The sequence below is a fragment of the Oncorhynchus mykiss genome, chromosome 2 (assembly GCF_057628025.1).
Source record: "Oncorhynchus mykiss isolate SJ-2025 chromosome 2, ASM5762802v1, whole genome shotgun sequence".
Taxonomy (NCBI): Eukaryota; Metazoa; Chordata; class Actinopteri; order Salmoniformes; family Salmonidae; genus Oncorhynchus; species Oncorhynchus mykiss.
Window position 1 is genome coordinate 33,018,749 of NC_143023.1, and position 24,903 is coordinate 33,043,651.

At 44.0% G+C, this 24,903-nt stretch overlaps 1 protein-coding gene across 2 annotated transcripts in view; it reads right to left on the reverse strand.

The window, feature by feature from the left end:
- The window catches only part of LOC110487899 (raftlin), a 70,976-nt gene that overhangs the window by 9,685 nt on the left and 36,388 nt on the right, over positions 1–24,903 (reverse strand). Inside the window, exons 5-7 of one of the 2 annotated variants that reach the window (XM_021559825.3) lie at positions 23,871–24,339; positions 20,807–21,010; positions 14,357–14,475 (exon numbers count right to left, since the gene is read on the reverse strand). In XM_021559825.3, the coding sequence (XP_021415500.3) occupies positions 14,357–14,475; positions 20,807–21,010; positions 23,871–24,339 (792 nt within the window). Of the gene's footprint in view, positions 1–14,356; positions 14,476–20,806; positions 21,011–23,870; positions 24,343–24,903 lie in introns of both variants that reach the window. The other variant, XM_021559819.3, reaches the window with a different exon arrangement.

A 24,903-nucleotide genomic window follows, 5' to 3' on the forward strand; every position in this document is an offset into this window, starting at 1 on the left:
AAACCACACTACTGGCTGTTCCAACTTTGATGTAATGTCCTTAAAACAAGTCAAAATGAGGCTCAGTAGTTTGTGTGACCTCCACGTGCCTGTATGACCTCCCTACAATGCCTGGGCCTGCTCCTGATGAGGTGGCGGATGGTCTCCTGAGGGATCTCCTCCCAGAACTGGACTAAAGCATCCTCCAACTCCTGGACAGTCTGTGGTGCAACGTGGCGTTGGTGGATGGAGCGAGACGTGATGTCCCAGATGTGCTCAATTGGATTCAGGTCTGGGGAACGGGCGGGCCAGTCCATAGCATCAATGCCTTCCTCTTGCAGGAACTGCTGACACACTCCAGCCACATGAGGTCTAGCATTGTCTTGCATTAGGAGGAACCCAGGGCCAACCGCACCAGCATATGGTCTCACAAGGGGTCTGAGGATCTCATCTCGGTACCTAATGGCAGTTAGGCTACCTCTGTGCGGCCCCTCAAAGAAATGCCACCCCACACCATGACTGACCCACCGCCAAACCGGTCATGCTGGAGGATGTTGCAGGCAGCAGAACGTTCTCCACGGCGTCTCCAGACTCTGTCACGTCTGTCACATGTGCTCAGTGTGAACCTGCTTTCATCTGTGAAGAGCACAGGGCGCCAGTGGCGAATTTGCCAATCTTGGTGTTTTCTGGCAAATGCCAAACGTCCTGCACGGTGTTGGGCTGTAAGTACAACCCCCACCTGTGGACGTCGGGCCCTCATACCACCCTCATGGAGTCTGTTTCTGACCGTTTGAGCAGACACATGCACATTTGTGGCCTGCTGGAGGCCATTTTGCAGGGCTCTGGCAGTGCTCCTCCTGCTCCTCCTTGCACAAAGGCGGAGGTAGGGGTCCTGCTGCTGGGTTGTTGCCCTCCTACGGCCTCCTCCACGTCTCCTGATGTACTGGCCTGTCTCCTGGTAGCGTCTCCATGCTCTGGACACTACGCTGACAGACACAGCAAACCTTCTTGCCACAGCTCGCATTGATGTGCCATCCTGGATGAGCTGCACTACCTAAGCCACTTGTGTGGGTTGTAGACTCCGTCTCATGCATTCAAAAGTGACCAAAACATCAGCCAGGAAGCATAGGAACTGAGAAGTGGTCTGTAGAACCACTCCTTTATTGGGGGTGTCTTGCTAATTGCCTAATTTCCACCTGTTGTCTATTCCATTTGCACAACAGCATGTGAAATTTATTGTCAGTCAGTGTTGCTTCCTAAGTGGACAGTTTGATTTCACAGACATTGTGTTGTTTAAGTGTTCCCTTTATTTTTTTGAGCAGTGTATATATATATATATATATATATATATATATATATATCCATGCACACGTTGTAGTTCTACACGGGCATCCACAGGACAGGCTGTGGGCAGTGGGTCCCAAACCAACAGATAATGTATTATTTATTTATTTATTTTTACGCCGTTTTCTCCCCAATTTTGTGGTATCCAATTGTTTAGTAGCTACTATTGTCTCATCGCTACAACTCCCGTACGGGCTCGGGAGAGACGAAGGTTGAAAGTCATGCGTCCTCCGATACACAACCCAACCTAGCCGCACTGCTTCTTAACACAGCGCGCATCCAACCCGGAAGCTAGCCGCACCAATGTGTCGGAGGAAACACCGTGCACCTGGCAACCTTGGTTAGTTAGCATGCACTGCGCCCGGCCCGCCACAGGAGTCGCTGGTCGCGGCCGATTACAACAGAGCCTGGGCGTGAACCCAGACTCTCTGGTGGCACAGCTGGCGCTGCAGTACAGCGGCCTTAACCACTGCGCCACCCGGGAGGCCTCACAATCAAGTCTTAAGCCACAAGCCAGTGAGAATTGGCCAGGACCCATTGTTCGAGAAACACTGCAGTAGGGTAGAGAGGGCTCTGTTGAAACTGTTATTTACATTGGCATTTGCTGTCCCAGTATCCCTCCGAATATCCAGAGCTGTGAGAGCTGTGTTTTAGGGTTTGTGTTGGGACTTCTGCCAGAAATGGACACATTTTCAAAGCCATAAAAGCAAAGTAAATTGGGAAATAAGTTTTGTTTAATGGCCCTCTTCATTCCTGAGCGTAACTGAGACTCGACTGAGTGAATCATGTTTTGGAAGATTCCCTCCCCCTGAACTCACAGTGGTCACCTTGCTGCATCAGCACATGAGAAACGGAACCCGGGGCCTTAGCAGTAACTCTGTGTTCTGATTTTTGTGTTAAATATAATCTATATATAAAAACAGGGTAGGGTGCAAGCTAGGGTGGTAAAGGGCTACATTATCAAGAGTGGAGAACAGTGAGGTAGGGGCTAAGATTTGAAAACAGAACCGTGTTATAGAGTAAAACTAGCAGGGTGGTGTTGAGTTCACAAAGAGTTGGAGGAAAGAAAACAGAGCTCTATTGTTTTGAGGTAATTCTCAACCGTTTCTATTTAAGAAGAATTGACAGACCTTCATGTTTTTACAGGCCGTAGTCTGGTCTATCAGCCCAGGGAAATGATCTAGGCTACTCCTCTAGCCTTCTAGCTATCACTTTGTCTTTGGACCGAGCTGCACTTCTTCCACCACAATCTCATTGTATTTTTATGGACAGGGTATCCTGAAACGAGGCTTAAAAGTCCCTACTCTGCATGTCAATCATTGAGAGACTGAGAACATTTTTGAAAACCAACAGCTGCAATTAAGACTAATCACACCATATACAGTATAATAATAATAATAATAAGAGTAATAATAATCAACATAGTTTCAATAGAATATGTCAACATTTTGACATTTAACCATTGTAGTTAGCCTAGATGTCAACCAATTGTTAGTCACATATTTCGGTGAGCAGAATTCTCTGGGAACTTCCTCATCCACAAGCCATGAGCATAATTTCCACATCCCTCATCAAACTAGTCTGACCATAGGAGTGGACTCATGCAGGGAAAGTGAAAATTGGTCTCTGTATATAGGTCAGCTCGTCTCACCTCAGCTTCAGAGGAAAAATAAATCATTGGCAAAAGATACACTTTAATGATCCCTTCAGTGGTCTCCCTGCCACACCTGCTGCTACATGACTATTGACATGCCTTGGTTTACTTTTGACCAGTATGTGTTAAATATTTCAGTTAAAAGCCAAATAACAAGCAATATCTATGCTTAGATAATCTTTAAAAAGTCATGCAAGTTATTACTAATTTCCCCAAGACCCATTGGTGCTGTTGAATGAAAAACTCATCTCCAAAACACAAACTTTTCAGGAAATGGAAAAAAACGGCCACATTTTCTCATTAGTGAACATAAAATTATGAAACTTCAGAAGCTATTTTGAATCCATGTTCTTGGTCCTGAAATGTCATGAATTGTTCAGAATTAATTGAGGGGAGTTACTGCTTTCAATACAGGCAGGATTGTAGGTACGAGGTATTCATCTGACAGAGATTATAATTTAGTCTATTCTGGCTATTCAACATTTTGCAACACCCACTGCATGTTAATTGGCTGCTCAAATCGGGCAGCACCAATAGGATTGATGGCATATTTTAGCTCATTACATCATATAAATCAAGCATAGCACCATGACAGACAAATGTTGGGAGAACTAGAGTTTAGACTACAAGTTAACATGAGAGGCCCTCTGACCGATGACACCTGTTAAAATGGCCAGCTTCGGTCAGCTGATTCTAGCCATCCTTTATGGTTAGCTCTAAGTCGGGCAGTATAGCCTCCTTTTCAGAGGCCCCCCACTTTTGTTAGTATCTTATTAGCCAAGGTCACGCCAAATACTTATCATCACATCTTGTTCAGCCTATAAGCAGCCTTAATTTCCGGGACTTCAGTTTCAGTTGGTCTATGTCAGAAACGTGCTATCTCCATCCTGATGAGCACTTCCACAGTTTTCCCTCCTGCTGAAGTTTTCCTACTGTGGACTGAATCCCTGTATGACTGATGTTTAATTGTGCGTGCATCTAAACGTAAGTGCCTTGAGATCTGTGTCATGTTATGTGGAGCTAAGTTTTGTGGTTTATTGTGTACAATTACCATGTGTTGAGCTTGTTAGCTAGCTCGCGCTTCCCGCTAGCACTACAGTTAACATTTTGCAATGGAATGCATGAGCATTTTAGCATGACTGTTAGCGATTAGCGGTTTGTTAGCCTTGCACCATAAATGAACAATGCTATCTTCTATTCTATTTTTATACATTGGGGCAAAAAAGTATTTAGTCAGCCACCAATTGTGCAAGTTCTCCCACTTAAAAATAAGATCATAGGTACACTTCAACTATGACAGACAAACTGAGAAAAAAAATTCCAGAAAATCACATTGTAGGATTTTTAATGAATTTATTTGCAAATTATGGTGGAAAATAAGTATTTGGTCAATAACAAAAGTTTATCTCAATACTTTGGTGTAGCTATTATACCAGCTTATACGAACAGGAGTTCGCATTAACTTCTTGTGACTCCCCATCTCGGATCCGGGAGCGTAATCATCGCTTGACACTAATTAGCATAACGCAACGGACATAAATATCCCTAGAAAATATTCCTATTCATGAAAATCACAAATTAAATATATTGAGACACAGCTTAGCCTTTTGTTAATCACCCTGTCATCTCAGATTTTCAAAATATGCTTTACAGCCAAAGCTAGACAAGCATTTGTGTAAGTTTATCGATAGCCTAGCATAGCATTATACCTTGCTAGCAGCAGGCAACCTTGTCACAAATCAGAAAAGCAATCAAATTAAATCGTTTACCTTTGATGAACTTCGGATGTTTTCACTCACGAGACTCCCAGGTAGATAGCCAAAGTTCATTTTTTCCCAAAATATTATTTTTGTAAGCAAAATAGCTCCGTTTGTTCTTCACATTTGGCTGAGAAATCGCCCGGAAATTGCAGTCACGAAAAAGGCGAAAAATATTCCAAATTAGCTCCATAATATTGACAGAAACATGGCAAAAGTTGTTTATAATCAATCCTCAAGGTGTTTTTCTAATATCTATTCGATAATATAACCATCGGGACAATTCGTTTTTCAGTAGGACCGATTGGAGTAATGGCTACCTCTGTATTTTACGTGACAGTCACCCTGGGAGCCATCATGTGACCACTTACGCAATGTAGCCGCCTACGGCTATTCTTCAACATGAATGCGTAATTTTCGGGGGGGAATACGTAGAAAGCGTAAGCTCGTTGATAGGACATTCACAGCTCAATAGGGACTCATTGAAATGCAGCGCTTTCAAAATATATGGCACTTCCGGATTGGATTTTTCTCAGGCTTTCGCCTGCAACATCAGTTCTGTTATACTCACAGACAATATATTTGCAGTTTTGGAAACGTTAGAGTGTCTTCTATCCAAAGCTGTCAATTATATGCATATTCTAGCATCTTGTCCTGACAAAATATCCTGTTTAAAACGGGAACGTTTTTTTTCCAAAAATGAAAATACTGCCCCTAGAGTTGCAACTTAAGCAGTCACTTCTTCTAAACCTGAAAAGGAACAACTTCTAAATGTTATGCAGTGAAAACAGCCAAATATATCCAAATCGGACATTAGTAACCACATTGTGGTCCTGTTACAATACATCAATCATGACGGATTTGACGAATATCCACTTTGTTAGATTTATTGAATGTGCACCAATCTGGCGCCATTCTATCCCTGTGGTCTGAGTTCTATTGACCTCTACAGCATCTATGCTATATGAAGTTGCCAAGAATGTGTTTATGACACATTTTGCAACGAATGGGTTTAATCCTGAATGCTGATTGGTTTACCTTTTTGGGATAGGGGGCAGCATTTTCACTTTTGGATGAATAGCTTGCCCAGAGTGAACTGCCTCCTACTCTCTCCCAGATGCTAATATATGCATATCATTATTAGTATTGGATTGAAAACACTCTGAAGTTTCTAAAAATGCTTGAATGATCAACAAACAGATCACTGACCATCTCGAATCCCACCGTACCTTCTCCGCTGTGCAATCTGGTTTCTGAACCGGTCACGGATGCACCTCAGCCACGCTCAAGGTACTAAACGATATCATAACCGCCATCGATAAAAGACAGTACTGTGCAGCCGTCTTCATCGACCTGGCCAAGGCTTTCGACTCTGTCAATCACCATATTCTTAACGGCAGACTCAGTAGCCTCGGTTTTTCTAATGACTGCCTTGCCTGGTTCACCAACTACTTTGCAGACAGAGTTCAGTGTGTCAAATCGGAGGGCATGTTGTCCGGTCCTCTGGCAGTCTCTATGGGGGTGCCACAGGGTTCAATTCTCAGGCCGACTCTTTTCTCTGTATATATCAATGATGTTGCTCTTGCTGCGGGCGATTCCCTGATCCACCTCTACGCAGACGACACCATTCTGTATACTTCTGGCCCTTCCTTGGACACACATAATCATATGTTGTGCTTTAGCTGTAAAGCATTTTTGAAATATGACACGATGGGTGGGATTAACAAGATGTTTATCTTTCATTTGCTGTTTTGGACTTGTTAATGTGTGAAAGTTACATATTTCTAAAACATATTTTTTAATTTCGCGCCCTGGCTTTTCAGCGGAATGTTGTCGAGGGGTTCCGCGAGCGCTAGAAAGGTTAAAACCGCATTCCAGCCGGTGTCTATTCCACAAGTTACCCCCGGCTAAATCTATGACGTTAAAATGCCTATTTACTCTGTTTCATCTGACTGGGAAATCCACTGTCTCATCAGCCAGGCAATTTATAAACTTGATATCCACTATAAAAAGCATCTAGACATTATCTAACATTTAGTTTTCAACAGCGGAGATTTGTATAAACCTTCCCATTTGTCTCTCCAACATTTGTAACATTGTTTCAATATTCAAGTTCGATCTCCTGCTGTCGTATAGTAATTGTTGGGAGTCAGGATAAGACAGACAGGCAGCTTTTCTCAGCCAGTCGAAATCATGAAAAGGGCCACATGTTTATGGACAAAGAAATATCAATAGAAAACAGGTACAAATAAATAATATGCAGCTAGTTTGCAGTCTTTCCAGCTTCAGTTTGTAGTGATTGTTAGCTGTCTTGTTGGCTAGCTCCTCTGAACAACAGTGTCATGATCGTGCCTTATTAGTTCATTGTTATGAATGTGGCAAAAAGTATTCATCCCCTTGGCATTTTTCCTACTTTGTTGCATTACAACCTGGAATTAAAATGGATTTTTGGGGGGGTTGTATCATTTGATTTACACAACATGCCTACCACTTTGAAGATGCTAAATATTTTTGGGGTGTGAAACGAACAAGAAATAAGACAAAAAAAACAGAACTTGAGTGTGCATAACTATTCACCCCCAAAACTTTGTAGAGCCACCTTTTGCAGCAATTACAGCATCAAGTCTCTTGATGTATCTCTATAAGCTTGGCACATCTAGCCACTGAGATTTTTGCCCATTCTTCAAGGCAAAACTACTCCAGCTCCTTCAAGTTGAACTGGATTCCGCTGGTGTACAGCAATCTTTAAGTCGTACCACAGATTCTCAATTGGATTGAGGTCTGGGCATTGACTAGTACATGTACAGCACTTTGAGATATCAGCTGATGTACGAAGGGCTATATAAATACATTTGATTTGGTTTGATTTGATTTGATACATTTTTTCCCTTTAAACCACTCAAGTGTTGCATTAGCAGTATGCTGAGGGTTATTGTACTGCTGGAAGGTGAACCTCCGTCCCAGTCTCAAATCTCTGGTAGACTGAAACAGGTTTCCCTCAAGAATTTCCCTGTATTTAGGGCCATCCATCATTCCTTTAATTCTGACCAGTTTCCCAGTCCCTGACAATGAAAAACATCCCCACAATGTGCTACCACCACCATGCTTCACTGTGAGGTTGGTGTTCTCAGGGTGATGAGAGGTGTTGAGTTTGTGGCAGACATAGTGTTTTCCTTGAATGCCAAAAAACGAAATGTTTGTCTCATCTGACCAGAGTACCTACTTCCATATGTTTGGGGAGTCTCCCACATGCCTTTTTATTTTTTTTCTGGACACTCTTCTGCAAAGCCCAGCTCTGTGGAATGTACGGCTTGAAGACAGATACTCCAATATCCGCTGTGGAGCTTTGCAGCTCCTTCACGGTTATCTTTGGTCTTTTTGTTGCCTCTTTGATTAATGCCCTCTTTGCCTGGTCTGTGAGTTTTGGTGGGTGGCCCACTCTTGGCAAGTTTGTTATGGTGTCATATTCTTAAAACATTTTAATAATGTATTTAATGGTGCTCCATGGGCTGTTCAAAGTTTTGGATATTTTTTTATAACCCAACCCTGATCTGTACTTCTCCACAACTTTGTCCCTGACCTGTTTGGAGACCTCGTTGGTCTGCATGGTGCCGCTTGCTTGGTGGCACCCCTTGCTTAGTGGTGTTGCAGACTCTGGGGCCTTTGATACACTGCCGATTTTGCAGGTTTTCCTACTTACAAAGCATGTAGATGTCTGTAATTTTTATCATAGGTACACTTCAACTGTGAGAGACGGAATCTAAAATCCAGAAAATCACATTGTATGATTTTTTAAGTAATTAATTTGCATTTTGTTGCATGACATAAGTATTTGATACATCAGAAAAGCAGAACTTAATATTTGGCACAGAAACCTTTGTTTGCAATTACAGAGATCATACGTTTCCTGTACTTCTTGACCCGGTTTGCATACACTGCAACAGGGATTTTGGCCCACTCCTCCATACAGACCTTCTCCAGATCCTTCAGGTTTCGAGGCTGTCGCTGGGCAATACGGACATTCAGCTCCCTCCAAAGATGTTTTATTGGGTTCAGGTCTGGAGACTGGCTAGGCCACTCCAGGACCTTGGGATGCTTCTTACGGAGCCACTCCTTAGTTGCCCTGGCTGTGTGTTTCGGGTCGTTGTCATGCTGGAAGACCCAGCCACGACCCATCTTCAATGCTCTTACTGAGGGAAGGAGGTTGTTGGCCAAGATCTCGCGATACATGGCCCCATCCATCCTCCCCTCAATACGATGCAGTCGTCCTGTCCCCTTTGCAGAAAAGCATCCCCAAAGAATGATGTTTCCACCTCCATTATTCACGGTTGGGATGGTGTTCCTGGGGTGGTACTCATTCTTCTTCTTCCTCCAGACACAGCGAGTGGAGTTTAGGCCAAAAAGCTCTATTTTTGTCTCATCAGACCACATGACCTTCTCCCATTCCTCCTCTGGATCATCCAGATGGTCATTGGCAAACTTCAGACGGGCCTGGACATGCACTGGCTTGAGCAGGGGGACCTTGCGAGCGCTGCAGGATTTTGATTCATGACGGCGTAGTTTGTTACTAATGGTTTTCTTTGAGACTGTGGTCCCAGCTCTCTTCAGGTCATTGACCAGGTCCTGCCGTGTAGTTCTGGGCTGATCCCTCACCTTCCCCCTTAGTCTGTCTGGGAGAAAGACATCCTGGTCCACGACGGGGCTGGTTTTCTTTTTGTAATCTGTCACATACCTCTTGTGTCTGAGCCGTTGAATTGCGACTCTACTTTGTCTCTATACTGACGCTTAGCTTGTTTGATTGCCTTGCGGAGGGAATAGCTACACTGTTTGTATTCGCTCATGTTCCAATCCACGTGATCGAAGCAATCTTAAAGCGTGGAATCAGATATGTCAGACCAGCGTTGAACAGACCTGAGCACGGGAGTTTCCTGTTTTAGTCTCTGGGAGAAACAAAATGGAGTCGTGGTCAGCTTTTCCAAAAGGAGGGCCTTATATGCGTCGCGGAAGTTAGAATAATAATGATCCAGGGTTTTACCAGCCCTGGTAGCGCAATCGATATGCTGATAGAATTTAGGGAGTCTTGTTTTCAGATTAGCCTTGTTAAAATCCCCAGCTACAATGAATGCAGCCTCAGGATATGTGGTTTCCAGTTTACATAGAGTCAAATAAAGTTCGTTCAGGGCCGAATTCTCTTGGTAGATAATGCGGTCGACATTTGTTATGATCACACCACGTCTCGTTAATAATAAGGCATACCCCCTCGCCCCTCTTCTCACCAGAAAGATGCTTGTTTCTGTCGGCGCGATGCGTGAAGAAACCAGCTGGCTGTGCCGACTCCGATAGCGTGTCTCGAGTGAGCCATGTTTCCGTGAAGCAAAGAACGTTACAGTCTCTTATGTCTCTCTGGAATGTTACCCTTGCTCAGATTTCATCAACCTTGTTGTCAAGAGACTGGACATTGGCGAGTAGTATGCTCGGGAGCGGTGCGCAATTTGCCCGTCTCCGGAGCCTGACCAGAAGACCGCTTTGTCTGCCCCTTTTACAGCGACGTTGTTTTGGTTCGCCGGCTGGGATCCAATCCATTGTCCAGGAAAGTCGTATTCCTGGTCGTAATGATGGTGAGTTGACGTTGCTCTTATATTCAGTAGTGCCTCCCGACTGTATGTAATAAAACCTAAGACTACCAATGTAAGAAATAACACGTAAAAAAAACAAATACGGGCCTCCCGGGTGACGCAGTGGTCTAGGGCACTGCATTGCAGTGCCACCAGAGACTCTGGGTTCGAGCCCAGGCTCTGTCGCAGCCGACCGCGACCGGGAGGTCCATGGGGCGACGCACAATTGGCCTAGCGTCGTCCGGGTTAGGGAGGGTTTGGCTGGTAGGGAAATCCTTGTCTCATCGCGCACTAGCAACTCCTGTGGCGGGCCGGGTGCAGTGCACGCTAACCAGGTCACCAGGTGCACGGTGTTTCCTCCGACACATTGGTGCGGCTGGCTTCCGGGTTGGAGGCGCGCTGTGTTAAGAAGCAGTGTGGCTTGGTTAGGTTGTGTTTCGGAGGACGCATGGCTTTCGACCTTAGTCTCTCATGAGCCCGTACGGGAGTTGTAGTGATGAGACAAGATAGTAACTACTAACAATTGGATACCACGAAAAGGGGGTAAAAAAAAATACTGCATAGTTTCCTAGGAACACGAAGTGAGGCGGCCATCTCTGTCGGCGCCGGAAGAGTATTAGATCACGTGACACTTAAATTGCACAAAGGTGGACTTTATTTAACTAATTATGTCACTTATGAAGGTAATTGGTTGCACCAGATCTTATTTAGGGTCTTTATAGCAAAGGGGGTGAATACATATGCACACACCACTTTTCAGTTTTTATATTTAATATATATATATTTTTAAACATGTTATTTTTTTAATTTCACTTCACCAATTTTGACTATTTTGTGTATGTCCATTACATGAAATCCATATAAAAATCTATAAATTACAGGTTGTAATGCAACAAAATAGGAAAAACGCCACGGGGTTGAATACTTTTACAAGGACCTATACACATATAAATGTATCTAGAAATCAGCTTAAACAAGTGCCAATTCAGCTACTTTGTTGTTGTTCTGACTGCACTGTTTGACGTGACTCTAAATTAGCTGTAGTTGGCTAGCTAGCAAGCAAGGGAAGAGAATGTTGCCAGCCAGTGTGGCAATAGAACATTTAGAACGAACGACTGGGTCATGTCCATAAATACAAAACAAAAAGACTGAACAACTGTGTCGCATCTCTGGCAACTGAACCGATAGAACTAATGACCAGCCTGCTTGGGTAGCAACTCTAGATTTGTGTCGGGACTATACCTTGTGGAAGGATGAAATAGTATTAAAAAAATCATCAAAATAATGTTTTTAATACAAATATGTAAATCATTATTTGAATGTGTTGGTAACGCCCTCGAAGTGATAATGCCCTCGAAGTTGGTGTTTGGAGGATATATTGTGGTCTCCTGAGTGGCGCAGCGGTCTAAGGCACAGCATCTCAGTGCAAGAGGCGTTACTACAGTCCCTGGTTCAAATCCAGGCTGAATCACATCTGGCCGTGATTGTGATTGGGAGTCCCATAGGGCGGCGCACAATTGGCCCAGTGTTGTCTGGGTTTGGCTGGGGAAGGCCGTCATTGTAGAATAAGAATTTGTTCTAACCTGACTTGCCTAGTTAAATAAACATTTTTATTTTTTTTTAACAACACCGTGCCAATATATCCTCCAAATATTGGTTTTTGGGCATTATCACTTAAGTATAACACTTCATAAAATCTCAAGTAATGTACAGTATAACCCAAATGTTGACCATTTGCACCACATGCATTCCAAATCCCCAAAGGACACAGTTAGGCATTAAATATTAGCAGTAGTGCTATCATAAAATAATATTCACACACATCCACTTCCTGTTGTTTTCCGTTGTCATTCATGTTATTTGTTAAATAATTTATCTAGAAACTGAGCATGTTAGTAGTACACTAACATGCCGGTTTTCTAAGTATTTCATTCCCTTCCATCAATATGAACTAATAACAAGGTTGCAAAATCTATAAAGAATATTTCTCAGAGGTCTCTAGGAGAGGAACTTTTTGTTGCAGCTTTAAGAGCTCAGTGATAAGGGGAGGCATTGCATTATATCCAAGGCTGAACTTTCATATTGATTTTCCTTTTGATACGAGAGACGGGAGCACAGTCCTAATTTGAATTTCATTGTGTAGGAAATTATGTCTAGTTATTCATTTTGTGGGCTCCATGAACATCTACTATATGTCCTATTCAGTTCATTTAGTCATTTATTGTAGAAATAGGAAAAGGTCTTCCAGTCAGATGCAAATGTCTTTCATTGTAGCCGAGCTTTGTCAGTCGGCCTTCATCAGAGCATAGTCATTTATTGAAGAAAATGGGAAGTATGTTTCTGATTGGCTAAGGTAGAATGTCCATCCATAGACCTATGCAGAATTCTGAGCATCTGTACAGTTATTATTTAGCCTTACCTTTCTTGATTAAATGGTCTAACTTATACATTCTTATATGGTGAATACATATGGACTAATATGAATTTAAAGTACCAAATAAATTGCTGTCGAAATGACCCCATCTCCCACAAAAATGTGAAATTAGTGACAATTGAGGAAGGTCTGACTTTCTAGATTACAGACCACAAACAGTTTGGCCACAAACAGCTCTACATATCTACACTGTACCAATCATACCACATTCTACCAACGTGATTGTGAATACTGCGCACAAAAAAACTGTAACTCCTCATTTGGGTTTAAAGTCAGATTTGTTTTAAAAGTTTGCTATCAATTAAAACAGAAAATCTGACATGTTCTATGCCATACGAAAACAAAATCTCTGAGAAAAGCTGCACTTCCTGCTTCAACACAACAATATTGATTGAATTCTCAGTGAACCAGCCTGTTTTCTTGTTTTCGCGGCTCATAAATCCAACCACCTGTCAGTCTTTCAGCAAGACGGGAACGAGAGCGCTGAAGAAAAATATCCCAATCAATATTCTGCATAATTTGAAAGTAATTATTCTGGCACCGAAATGACAATGAGCGGTGAGGATAATTTGCATATACATTTTAAGCAGTTATCATAATGAATGTGCCAGCAATGAAGTTTGATCATCCTTTGTAAAGTAGTGTTATCAAGCTAACTTCAGGAGCGATAAGTGGAGCAAAATTGCTTTTGATAAAGTCCTGGCCAGCATATTTTGATTGGATCCATTGGAGCTATAATGTGAAACATCTAAAGTTGTTACACATTGTTGCTTTGTCCTTCAATGAACTTCCAAAGGTGCCTAAAAAAAGTATATAAAATCCATGTTATTTCTCAGTGGTTGACAAAATAATTGCTAAATCTTTAATAAAGACATTATTGCAGTATCTTTACCACAGTATTCACATAAAGATACCTACATACTCCACGATTTTCAAAATGGCGCAGGTGTATAACCTTCACAAGACAAGGTTTTTGTGTGGTGTGGGCCACTGACAAACATGACGTTTTAAGGCGGCGAATATTGTGTAGTCTGAATTCTTCAGTCATTTTAAAGGGTTAAGAGCATTTTGATGTCGAGGGTTAAATTCTGTCTTTGTGCGCCGACTTCCTTTCTGAGCTGGACGATGCTCCAGTCACATTTAGGGGACATAAGTATATTTTCACACTTCGACAGCCTCAAACTACAAACTCTGACAGTGATACACACACACACACACACACACCCACACACACACACACACACACACACACACACACACACACACACACACACACACACACACACACACACACACACACACACACACACACACAGACAGAAAAAAAGAAGCCTCAAACCCTTCAGAAGTAGACAGAAATCCATTTCCAACTTGGATTTGAGCAAACTGGGGACTTAATGGCTGGCCAGATAAGGGCTTGTTTGCTGCAGATAAGACAAGCCACCATGACACATGTGCCATAGCCACCATGGTTAGAGGGAATATTTCCATATGATGACTCTCACAGTAAAATGTAAGGACAAACCGCTCCAACCTTGGAAAACACTCCGAGCCATGTAAAAAGCCCACTCACATCAATGACAGTCCACTGCTCCACAACAATGGCGTCGTACGTGGTGGTCACGCTCTGGTCGCCGCCCTCCGTCCCCTCCTGGAAGATGAAGACGCTTTCCACTGATTTAGGCTGCAAATCTGTAGAAAATGGAGAGGGAGGCCATGAAGGAGTTAGTATTTACAGAATGGAGGGTGTCTGTCTGTCTGGCTCCCAGGCCTCCAGGCTGTGCAAGAGGAGAGGGAAGTTAATGACATTATGCAGCCGACCAGCAACCCACACACACACTGGGCCATTTATTACCAGGCAGGGCTGCAGCATGGACCATTTGTATAAGCAAGGGCTATGGATTATGGATTATGTAGCTATGACAGAACAAGAGACAGGGGGAGAAGAATGTTTCCTTCAGGGAAGAAGCTTGGAGAGATTATAGATGAACAGACAGGTATTACGGACAGATTGTTGAAGCATAACACGATTCATCTGAAAACAATGATATGCTTCACATATTGTAGATATTTACATGGAAGGACTATTAGACTATCAGGGACATAAACCATAAACATGCTTTTCTGTAGACTCCATTTCATTTGAACCCCATGGATAAGGGTAACATTCCCAGTTTGGGCATTATTGGTATAGGAACATTGGTGAGCTTCTTCTCCATCCCGCATTTCTTTTGATTCCATTGAGCAGTGTGCTAGAACCTATTGCCCTTCAGACCAGGGCTCTCAGTTGGTCTGAGTGCTTTCTCATTACTCCTGTACCATTTACACACTAATAGAGTTGGTGCGGCCCAGGCTCCACCATGAGACACTCCACATTTCATTACTCTGCTCTAATAATGGGGGAACGAGGGCCGGCTGGAAAGGGAGGGATGACAGGGTCCTTTATTTCCCCCCAGAGAACCCATTTAAGGCTGCTGGACGAGCTCAATTGAAGATCTCTCAGACATCTATTGGCTCCTTTCAAATACAGACATTGTCGTTGTTCATTCCCCTTCTCTCCCGCCCTCCCTCCCTCCATCCTTCCTCCACCCTACCCCTCCTTTACACCCCCCCATCCATTGTTCATCAGACGTCTCCCTGCTTGGCGTGTAATTGGAAAGCCCTCTTGGAGATTGTGTTGGCCTGCCGATGCACTTGGATTACTCAGGTGAGATGCACACAGGGATTGAGTCCCTTTGCTTTAGGAGAAACACACTGCTTCCTGGCATGATGCTGCCAGACACTGAGGCATTGTGGGGTTGAGAGGTTTGGGGGACATGTAGTGCCAACACAAATAACAGCATAACATTTTGAGTTGAGTCTTGACTGACAATGTAGTGAGCAAAACAGAAGCTTGTAGGGAAACACATGTTCATTTGCAATGGGACAATGTAATCTCATCGACTAGCCTATCCTCTCCAGGCACCTGAGGTTGAACATACTGAGTGAGATGTGCTCATACTATCTCCGACACATAGAGAGTGAATTGAAAGACAAAGAGTGACAGACGTACTGATAGATAGTGACAATGGCGGCGTGAGTCGTGACACCGACTGACACGGAGCATCAACCTAACTAGGGCCCAGTGACAGCCAGTGACAGGGGAGTGGACTGAAGACAGGCACTAAGTGAGAAAGACTGATGCTAGGTTGACATAGACTTTGAAGGAGAGACACAGAGGAGTAAAAAACAGGGAGAGGAATCTAAAGCCTTATTGACCGCAGAAGCAACCGAATGACCCTGCCCCAAGTCCTGTCTGTTACTGACATGACTTAAACATGTGTGCTTAGCACTGCCGGGGAGAACAGGAGGGCTGTGACAGCTTATCTATATTTTAAAACGGGACAGGCAGGCATCCAGAGAGAGAAGGAGAGATATAGAAAGAGTGGGGTTACTAATGTGTGTTGATTGGCCAGGGCTTTCCTCCTATGAGCCAAAGGTTTGGAGGCTGGGAGCCATGTACCTGTGGTTACCGGGCAGACTTCTGGTTGTAGCTAGGGTTTTGAGGAATATGACATGAATAATGTACCTTGCCTTACACAAAGGCATATACTTTCAAAATCACACTCACAGTCAGTGGTGTGAAGTACTTAAGTAAAAATACTTTAAAGTTCTACTTAAGTCGTTTTTTTAGGGGTATCTGTACTCTATTTTTTACATCTTTTACTCCACTACATTCTATTTTACTCCACTACATTCTCCATCCATTTTTCCGGACATTCAACAGCACTCGTTACATTTGGAATTCACACACTTATCAAGAGAACATCCCTGGTCATCCCTACAGCCTCTGTTCTGGCAGACTGAACTATACTCACTATACACAAATGCTTTGTTTGTAAATTATGAGTGTTGGAGGGTGCTGCTGCATATTTGTAAAAAAACATCGTCTGGTTGGCTTTATATAAGGAACTTGAAATAATTTACACTTTTACTATTGATACGTAAGTATATTTTAGCAATTACATTTAGTTTTGTTACTTAAGTATATTTAAAACCAAATACTATTAGACTTTTTCTCAAGTAGTATTTTACTGGGTGACTTTCACTTTTACTTGAGTCATTTTCAATTAAGGTCTCTTTACTTTTGTGTACTTTTTCCACCACTGCTCACAGTGACGCACACGCACGCGCGCACACACACACACACACACACACACACACACACACACACACACACACACACACACACACACACACACACACACACACACACACACACACACACACACACACACACACACACACACACACACACACGCACACAGGCCTTCAAGCCCTATTGCACAACCAATCTTTGGCCATAAAAATTGCCAGCACAACTTTCCTCCAAATTCTTTTCACTCTGAAGTAATACCTTATTGGAATTTCATATTCTGTGGAACTCTCTCTCTCTCTCTCTCTCCACCGGCTTTGCCTGAATATAGAAAGCCAAGCGCTATGCTAGCTGTCATGCATATGAATAGCTCAAATGTTTCACAGTGCCGGCTACAAATCCTCATTGTCGCGGCGGAGATAGCGTAAGCTAAGTGTAACAAAGAAAACACCTCCCATCAACACCATTAGTGTCAATTCACCAGTAAACAAACCGCTCCCCTTCAGAACTCCAGCTGTGGCGTAGCCGTGTAGGGCTGCAAGGGCGTTTTGACACGCTGGGCTGGGCATAAATCTTTAATGCCCCCCTCTCATAACGCCGCAGGGTGGCGGGGCCGTTAACGTTACACAGGAGCCGCCTGCCAGTGCAACGATCTGCAAATTCAATAACAAACTAATATCCGACCCTCCGTGCCGGAGAGGTCTCTTCCTCTCTGAACCCACTCCCACCAGTCTCCCGCCTCCATCCCACCTAGCCACGCTGGGATATTAAACAGGACTTATTCCCCCCACTGCCCCACCTCCTCAGTGAGCTTCACCATGGAAACCCATCTCTTCAGGGGCGAGGGCAGAGGAGCAGGAGGAGAGACTGTATGTGTGGTATTCCCCTGGTATGGTTGTCGACAGCCGGCCACAATCGGGAGGTAGCGCCGGGTTTAGCAAAAGGCCAGCCGAGCAGGGAGAAGTCATGAATATGTATTCGAAGAGGCGTAGGACTGTAGGAGTAAACAACAGCGAAACAAGTTCAGAACAATGGAGGGAAACTTTACATTGCTGAGAGATGATTCCTCTGTAACTAGAAGGTACAGGGAGATGTATAGTTATTAGCGTTGTTAATTCTGTTTTTAAAGAGAACCTAAAAGGGGTAACTGCCTACCGCTAACCAAATTTGCTTGGCTTGTTTTAGGGTTGTTACATATATAGGATATTCCACTGGCGGTTACTTTGGTAGGCCTGTGATGTTTTGGAAAGTGGGAGAACATCGGGAAAGTAGATGCACAACATCAAAAGGGAAATTGAAAAAAAAAGGGAAAAAAAACAAGGCACGAGAAGATCATGCAGTGTACTGGTACACAGTTGTATTGCACAGGGGACATGATGACAATCAGAGACACTTATTTTGCACTTCTGATGCTCTGCTGTGACTGTCATTATAATCTCCAATCAAACCGAGTGTCATCGCCACTGACACGCTACATCTTTTATTGTGCTGCTTCACGTCCCAGAATGCCCTTGATGTTTATAGAGAGGAGACGGTCTGAAGCGCCAGGGACAAGAGTTTCTTCTCATGCTCTAATGTATTCACAAATGGATCTCAAAGAGGTGCTAAATTCGTCTGCACGGCCATGGGTTCTCAGGCTTGTTAAAACCAGACGCTCCTCCGTTTTGATGTAATTAGCAACAAACACATGATGTTGCCTTGGCTTTGATATCCTACCGTTCACAGTTCCCAAGAGGGTCACACGAACACAACGTTCACCTAGACAAACTTGTCTGTTTTGAAAAGGGTTTGGCAGGCATGCATTGACAGGCTGTTCCCGATACAGTATACTTGACAAGCTATTTCTGATAGGGAGCTGACATTTTCCAGATCAATACAGAACACGGCCTAGCCAATATTTATTTTTAGAATACACTCATTCTGTAATAAAAGATGCGTATCTTAACCACACATAAAAATGGTAAATATATTAGAATAACTTACTAGAAAAAAGGAATTATAATAACGCGGTTCATTACCCCATTCTAAAGAGAGAAAATATGCAAGGAGGCACTCATTTGCCATCAGGTTAATTATCTGTGTTTCAGAGGCGCTGATGCGTTCACTTTAGGAGATTAATGAATTATGACTCTTATTTACTCAAGCTTAGGTTTTTCGTCACCATCAGAATTAAGTGGCATGCCCCAGGGTCTAGATGCAGAGTGCAATGTGCAGTAGAGGAGTAGCACAGCACACTACCAGAACAACAGCAGCACAGACTGGACAGTTTGAAAGGGGACATGATATGGAGACATTATGGCAATAGCTAAGTCATCATTTCCTTTGTCTTATTATTAATAATTGTTTACATTGTTTACTACTGTGGAACAAAATAATTGGTTTGACAGAGGGATGAACAAATGACTGAGTACTTTCCATAACTAAACTCAAGTCCTCTCACTGTCAACTGCATTTATTTTCAGCAAACTTAACATGTGTAAATATTTGTATGTACATAACAAGATTCAACAACTGAGACACAAACTGAACAAGTTCCACAGACATGTGACTAACAGAAATGTAATAATGTGTCCCAGAACAAAGGACTGCACCAGATGTCCCAGTTCATGCTGTGAGATGTCACCCCTCTCTTCCACCAAGGCACCTGCAAGTTCCCAGACATTTCTGGGGGGAATGGCCCTAGCCCTCACCCTCCGAGCCAACAGGTCCCAGACGTGCTCAATGGGATTGAGATCCGGGCTCTTCGCTGGCCATATGGTAGAATACTGACATTCCTGTCTTGCAGGAAATCACGCACAGAACGAGCAGTATGGCTGGTGGCATTGTCATGCTGGAGGGTCATGTCAGGATGAGCCTGCAGGAAGGGTACCACATTAGGGAGGAGGATGTCTTCCCTGTAACGCACAGAGTTGAGATTGCCTGCAATGACAACAAGCTCAGTCCGATATGCTGTGACACACCGCCCCAGACCATGATGGACCCTCCACCTCCAAATCGATCCCGCTCCAGAGTACAGGCCTCGATAAACGTGAATCCGACCATCACCCCTGGTGAGACAAAACCGTGACTCCTCATTGAAGAGGACTTTTTGCCAGTCCTGTCTGGTCCAGCAACGGTGGGTTTGTGCCTGTAGGTGACATTATTGCTGATGATGTCTGGTGAGGACCTGCCTTTCTACAAGCCTACAAGCCCTCAGTCCAGCCTCTCTCAGCCTATTGTGGACAGTCTGAGCACTGATGGAGGGATTGTGCGTTCCTGGTGTAACTCTGGCAGTTGTTGTTGCCATCCTGTACCTGTCCCGCAGGTGTGATGTTCGGATGTACCGATCCTGTGCAGGTGTTGTTATACATGGTCTGCCACTGCGAGGATAATCAGCTGTCCGTCCTGTCTCTCTGTAGCGCTGTCTTAAACGCCTCATAGTGCGGACATTGCAATTTATTGCCCTGGCCACATCAGTCTTCATGCCTCCTTGCAGCATGCCTAAGGCACATTCATGCAGATGAGCAGGGACCCCGGGCATCTTTCTTTTGGTGTTTTTCAGGGTCAGTAGAAAGGCCTCTTTAGTTTCCTAAATTTTCATAACTGTGACCTTTAATTGTCTACCGTCTGTAAGCGGTTAGTGTTTTAACGACCGTTCCACAGGTGCATGTTCATTAATTGTTTATGGTTCATTGAACAAGCATGGGAAACAGTGTTTAAACCCTTTACAATGAAGATCGGTGAAGTTATTTGGATTTTCACAAATTATCTTTGAAAGACGTGGTCCTGAAAAAGGGACGTTTCTTTTTTTGAGTTTACTTTGCTAGTACTATACCATAGCAGAACAGATGTTACCTTGAAATGTAATGTGAGTAAAAACACAAAGTGGACGTTGGATAGTTTGTTTACCGTTGTCGTTGCCCAGGTGGAAATATCCATCAACGAGTGAGGCCCCGTTGTTGAAGTGCTGGGTCATGTGATCCAGCCAGTTGGCCTCCACCCCTTTGACCCCCTCGTCACGGAGTTGAACCCTCAGCGGTACCTTCACAGTGTAGTACTTCAGTTGGCCCTCACTGTCAGTTGGGTGGTTGAACAGGGCTAGCAGCTCCACCCCTGAGAACACAGAACACTCAATCTCAATCTCTTTAGATAGTGCTGACATGAAACATGTCATGCAACAGAGATTCATAACGCGACAGAGTTGCTACTTTGTAACAGAGGTGATTTATAACACTTAACAGAGTTGACTCATACCCCATAACAGATGTGATTTATGACACATAACAGAGTTGACTCATACCCCCATAACAGAGGTGATTAATAACACATAACAGAGTTGACTCATCATCATTTTCCCACAATCCCGTACCAAAGGCTTGTGCCTCAATTGAATTGGTCCTTTAATATGGACCAATGCTTACAAATTTGGATGGACTGTTGTTTTAGCAGCAGCCATTTAAATGAAGTGCGGCATAATCTTCTCTTTTTAATGCTAATATCTGCCATTCCCATGTGAACCAGACGGAGGGCCAGAATGTGTTAGACTCCCACACACGAAGACTCACAAAAGATGCACGCACGCCTCACACACACAGAGTGCATCAGAGGGGACCATGGTTCAGTTGCTCTGGTTTTCTGTCAGTCATTCAGTCAGACACCCAGGAAGAATGAATCATTTATATCCATTTCCTTTCTGCCACGTCTGACTGATGTGACAGCTGGCCACCAAATTCCCCAAATCCTGTAGTTTTTTTCCACTCTTCAAAGCTCCAGAATGACAACTGAATGACAATAATGCATCACAACTCTCCCTGCATACGTTGGAAAAACTACAAACTTATTGAAAACCAAGCCAAGTCAATACAACAAAGTCGCTCCACTAATCTTAATTGTTCTGTTGTTTTCCCCCAAAAGAGTGAATTTAAATGAGGCTTTCACATGATATTAAAGTTGATGTTTACTCGTTCAAGGCCAGCGGTTCTGAGGAACTGCTAGCTTCACCATCCCACTAAATGCTCTGCGTCTGCAATGTGTCACAGACCGTTTATAATTTATGCATAGCTGACAGAAACCTTGCACTAATGCATCTGACTAAATCAGACAGCTCAATGGGAACTCATTTAAAGATGAGATAATCGTGGTAAATTGTACAACATACATTTTACAACAACACTTAGAACAATTTGCGGCATAGGTTATTTCCATTTGCTAGGTTAAATCTGAATTACGGTAATCTGGAGATAAAGATAACCCAGGGTCCATACCTGTCAGATCAGTTCCCACATGATGACCACTTCAAAGCGCAACTGACTCGACAATTTCAGCTTCAGGGGCATCAAAGTTAAACAAATATTTTAGGATCGCCCTCGACTTGCCCTGAGAGTCGGATGGCGATAACACAAACAATAGGGTGTATTGGCTATTGAGACCTGCCAGGCCACAGTCGCATGGGAAATGACAGACCTGCTATGAGACGATACCTTGTGTGGTCCAATCATTTGAGAAGATTGACGACTAAAGAGTAAACGAGCGCATGAACGCAATTGCAACATTCCAAATGGGTCTCCTTTTAAAGTTTGGTCTGATGGATGCCTGTCCAAGTGACAAGGTCAGGCCCCATAATCCTAACTGGTAATGTGTACTCTACAGAACCACTGTTGAACATGACAGCATCTGTTCTGCTAATCCACCCTCCTCAACACTGATTTAATCAGGACTAACATTTCATAATAAATACATGCTCAAACCAACATGTAGACCAGCTTTCTCTGCAACGTGATTCTTAGTTGGAGAGTGGTTAGCTTCATACTGCTTCATTTCTAAGAGGTAACGGCAATAATGTGAGTGACCATTGTGATGTTTGTCCAATCTCTGTCTTCTTTTTATACCGTCACTTCCTCCTCTCACACCTGTGATCCCACCGGAATGTTCTCAGCACTAGTTTCAATAACCTCAACGATCTTTGGTGCTATTTTAGAGCACGTCGGTTTCAAGTCCCAGTTTCACTTCTGACTGTTGGCTTGTGACCCTGTTCCCTGTTCCACATTCTGCTGTTCAGGAGGATTATGGGGGCAAAGTCACCCAGAACTGAGACTTTGAGTCAATTTCAGCAGAGAGAATTAGCGAAGAGGACAAGGGTACTTGGCACATGGTCACACACAATGCTGGCTATGCCGTGGTGGTGGTGTAGACTGTGGAGGTTTGGGGAGGAGGGAGGAGGCTGAGTGAGGTAGGGGGGGATTATCTCACTGGTTTGGGGATGAGGGAGGAGGTTGAGTGAGGTAGGGGGGGGATTATCTCACTGGTTTGGGGAGGAGGGAGGAGGCTAAGTGAGGTGGGGGGGGATTATCTCACTGGTTTGGGGAGGAGGGAGGAGGCTGAGTGAGGTGGGGGGGGATTATCTCACTGGTTTGGGGATGAGGGAGGAGGTTGAGTGAGGTAGGGGGGGATTATCTCACTGGTTTGGGGAGGAGGGAGGAGGCTGAGTGAGGTGGGGGGGGGGATTATCTCACTGGTTTGGGGATGAGGGAGGAGGTTGAGTGAGGTAGGGGGGGATTATCTCACTGGTTTGGGGAGGAGGGATGAGGCTGAGTGAGGTAGGGGGGGGGGGGGATTATCTCACTGCAATACACACTTGAGGGACGTCCAGATGGACCAGGGTGCTTTGTCTACCGGGAGCCAAGTATGTATGGGCGCACACATGCACACACACACAGAGGGGAGCATTCAACACAGATGCACATTTATGAACATGTTTTCCAACTGGGGTTGAAAGAGAATGTGTGAGAGAAGAGAAGAGCTGTCCATCTGGTATTCTAAGATTCTGAAATATGCTAATTTAATCCAACTTTATGCTGCACCACAGTCTGAGGAAATTGAAGAACCATTTATGCGGTTTCAAGTTGAATCTTGCCTGGCATACAGTATACAAATCCAATTACATAGTAACGAATAGAAATCTGACAATACTCACCATTGGCTCGCTGAGGGTGACGGCTTGGCTTCTCCTTCAGTTCTATGACGTTTGTCTTGTTATTGTTGTGTGTCAGTGTGTCTTCCACTATAACATCCTGATCATCATCTTGCTTGCTCTCTGTGGATGGTGTTATGGGAAGAGAGGACCTCCCATCATGGTTGCTTTCCCCAACAGTGGTCTCACTCCCCACAATGTCCCTAGTCTGGTCCTCCCCCTCCCCACCCTTACATAAGGAGCCTTGGCCCTCATCAGCCCCAGTGTCCATCGCCTGCTCCTGGGCTCCTGGTTCTCCATTGGTCCGGGGGCTAGTGGGGCTTCGGCTGCTCAGGGAGCCTAGCATGGAGCTGGGGCTGGAGTGGAGGGAGAGGGAGGGCGTCTCTGGTTCTCTGGTCTGGGTACCTCGTAACCCACACGGCTCCTGGATGAAGCCCACAAACATGACCCCCTGGTCTGCAGCATCCTGGATCTGCTGGAGAGACAGATAGCAAACAACCGCCTTAGAGAGATCCGTGGACGACCTGACTTTTACAAATACAATTTAATAATACCAACCTTTCATACGGTGTGCTCTGTTATGATGGACTGTTATTTAAGATCATGTTGGCTAATCATGAGTAAGATCAAAGTTGGAGCTAGTGCTCAATGGACTTTCTAAAAAATGTGTGATAATCTTGAAACACAATCTAGAACATAAGCACACATTGCTAAGTCATACCATTATAGAACCATAGCTATTTTTTCCCCTGAATTTCCCCCATTTACTCCCTATTTTATCAACCAAATGGATTCTAGGGGAACTGTTTACATACCTGGTATTATCATATAATTATAGAGGCACTCCCCCTCCCTCCACCCCTCTTCCCAGCATCAGCCATTCAAATTGAACTAGAGTTGATTGGATTGCAATGGCTCCAGCCCTGGCAGGACTGCATTCCAAATCAAGCATTGCTTTTCCCATTTCATTGTCATCTGGCATTCTATGTCAATATTGGGATTTTCCATCAAAATGAAATTGAAATGTTAACTGTCA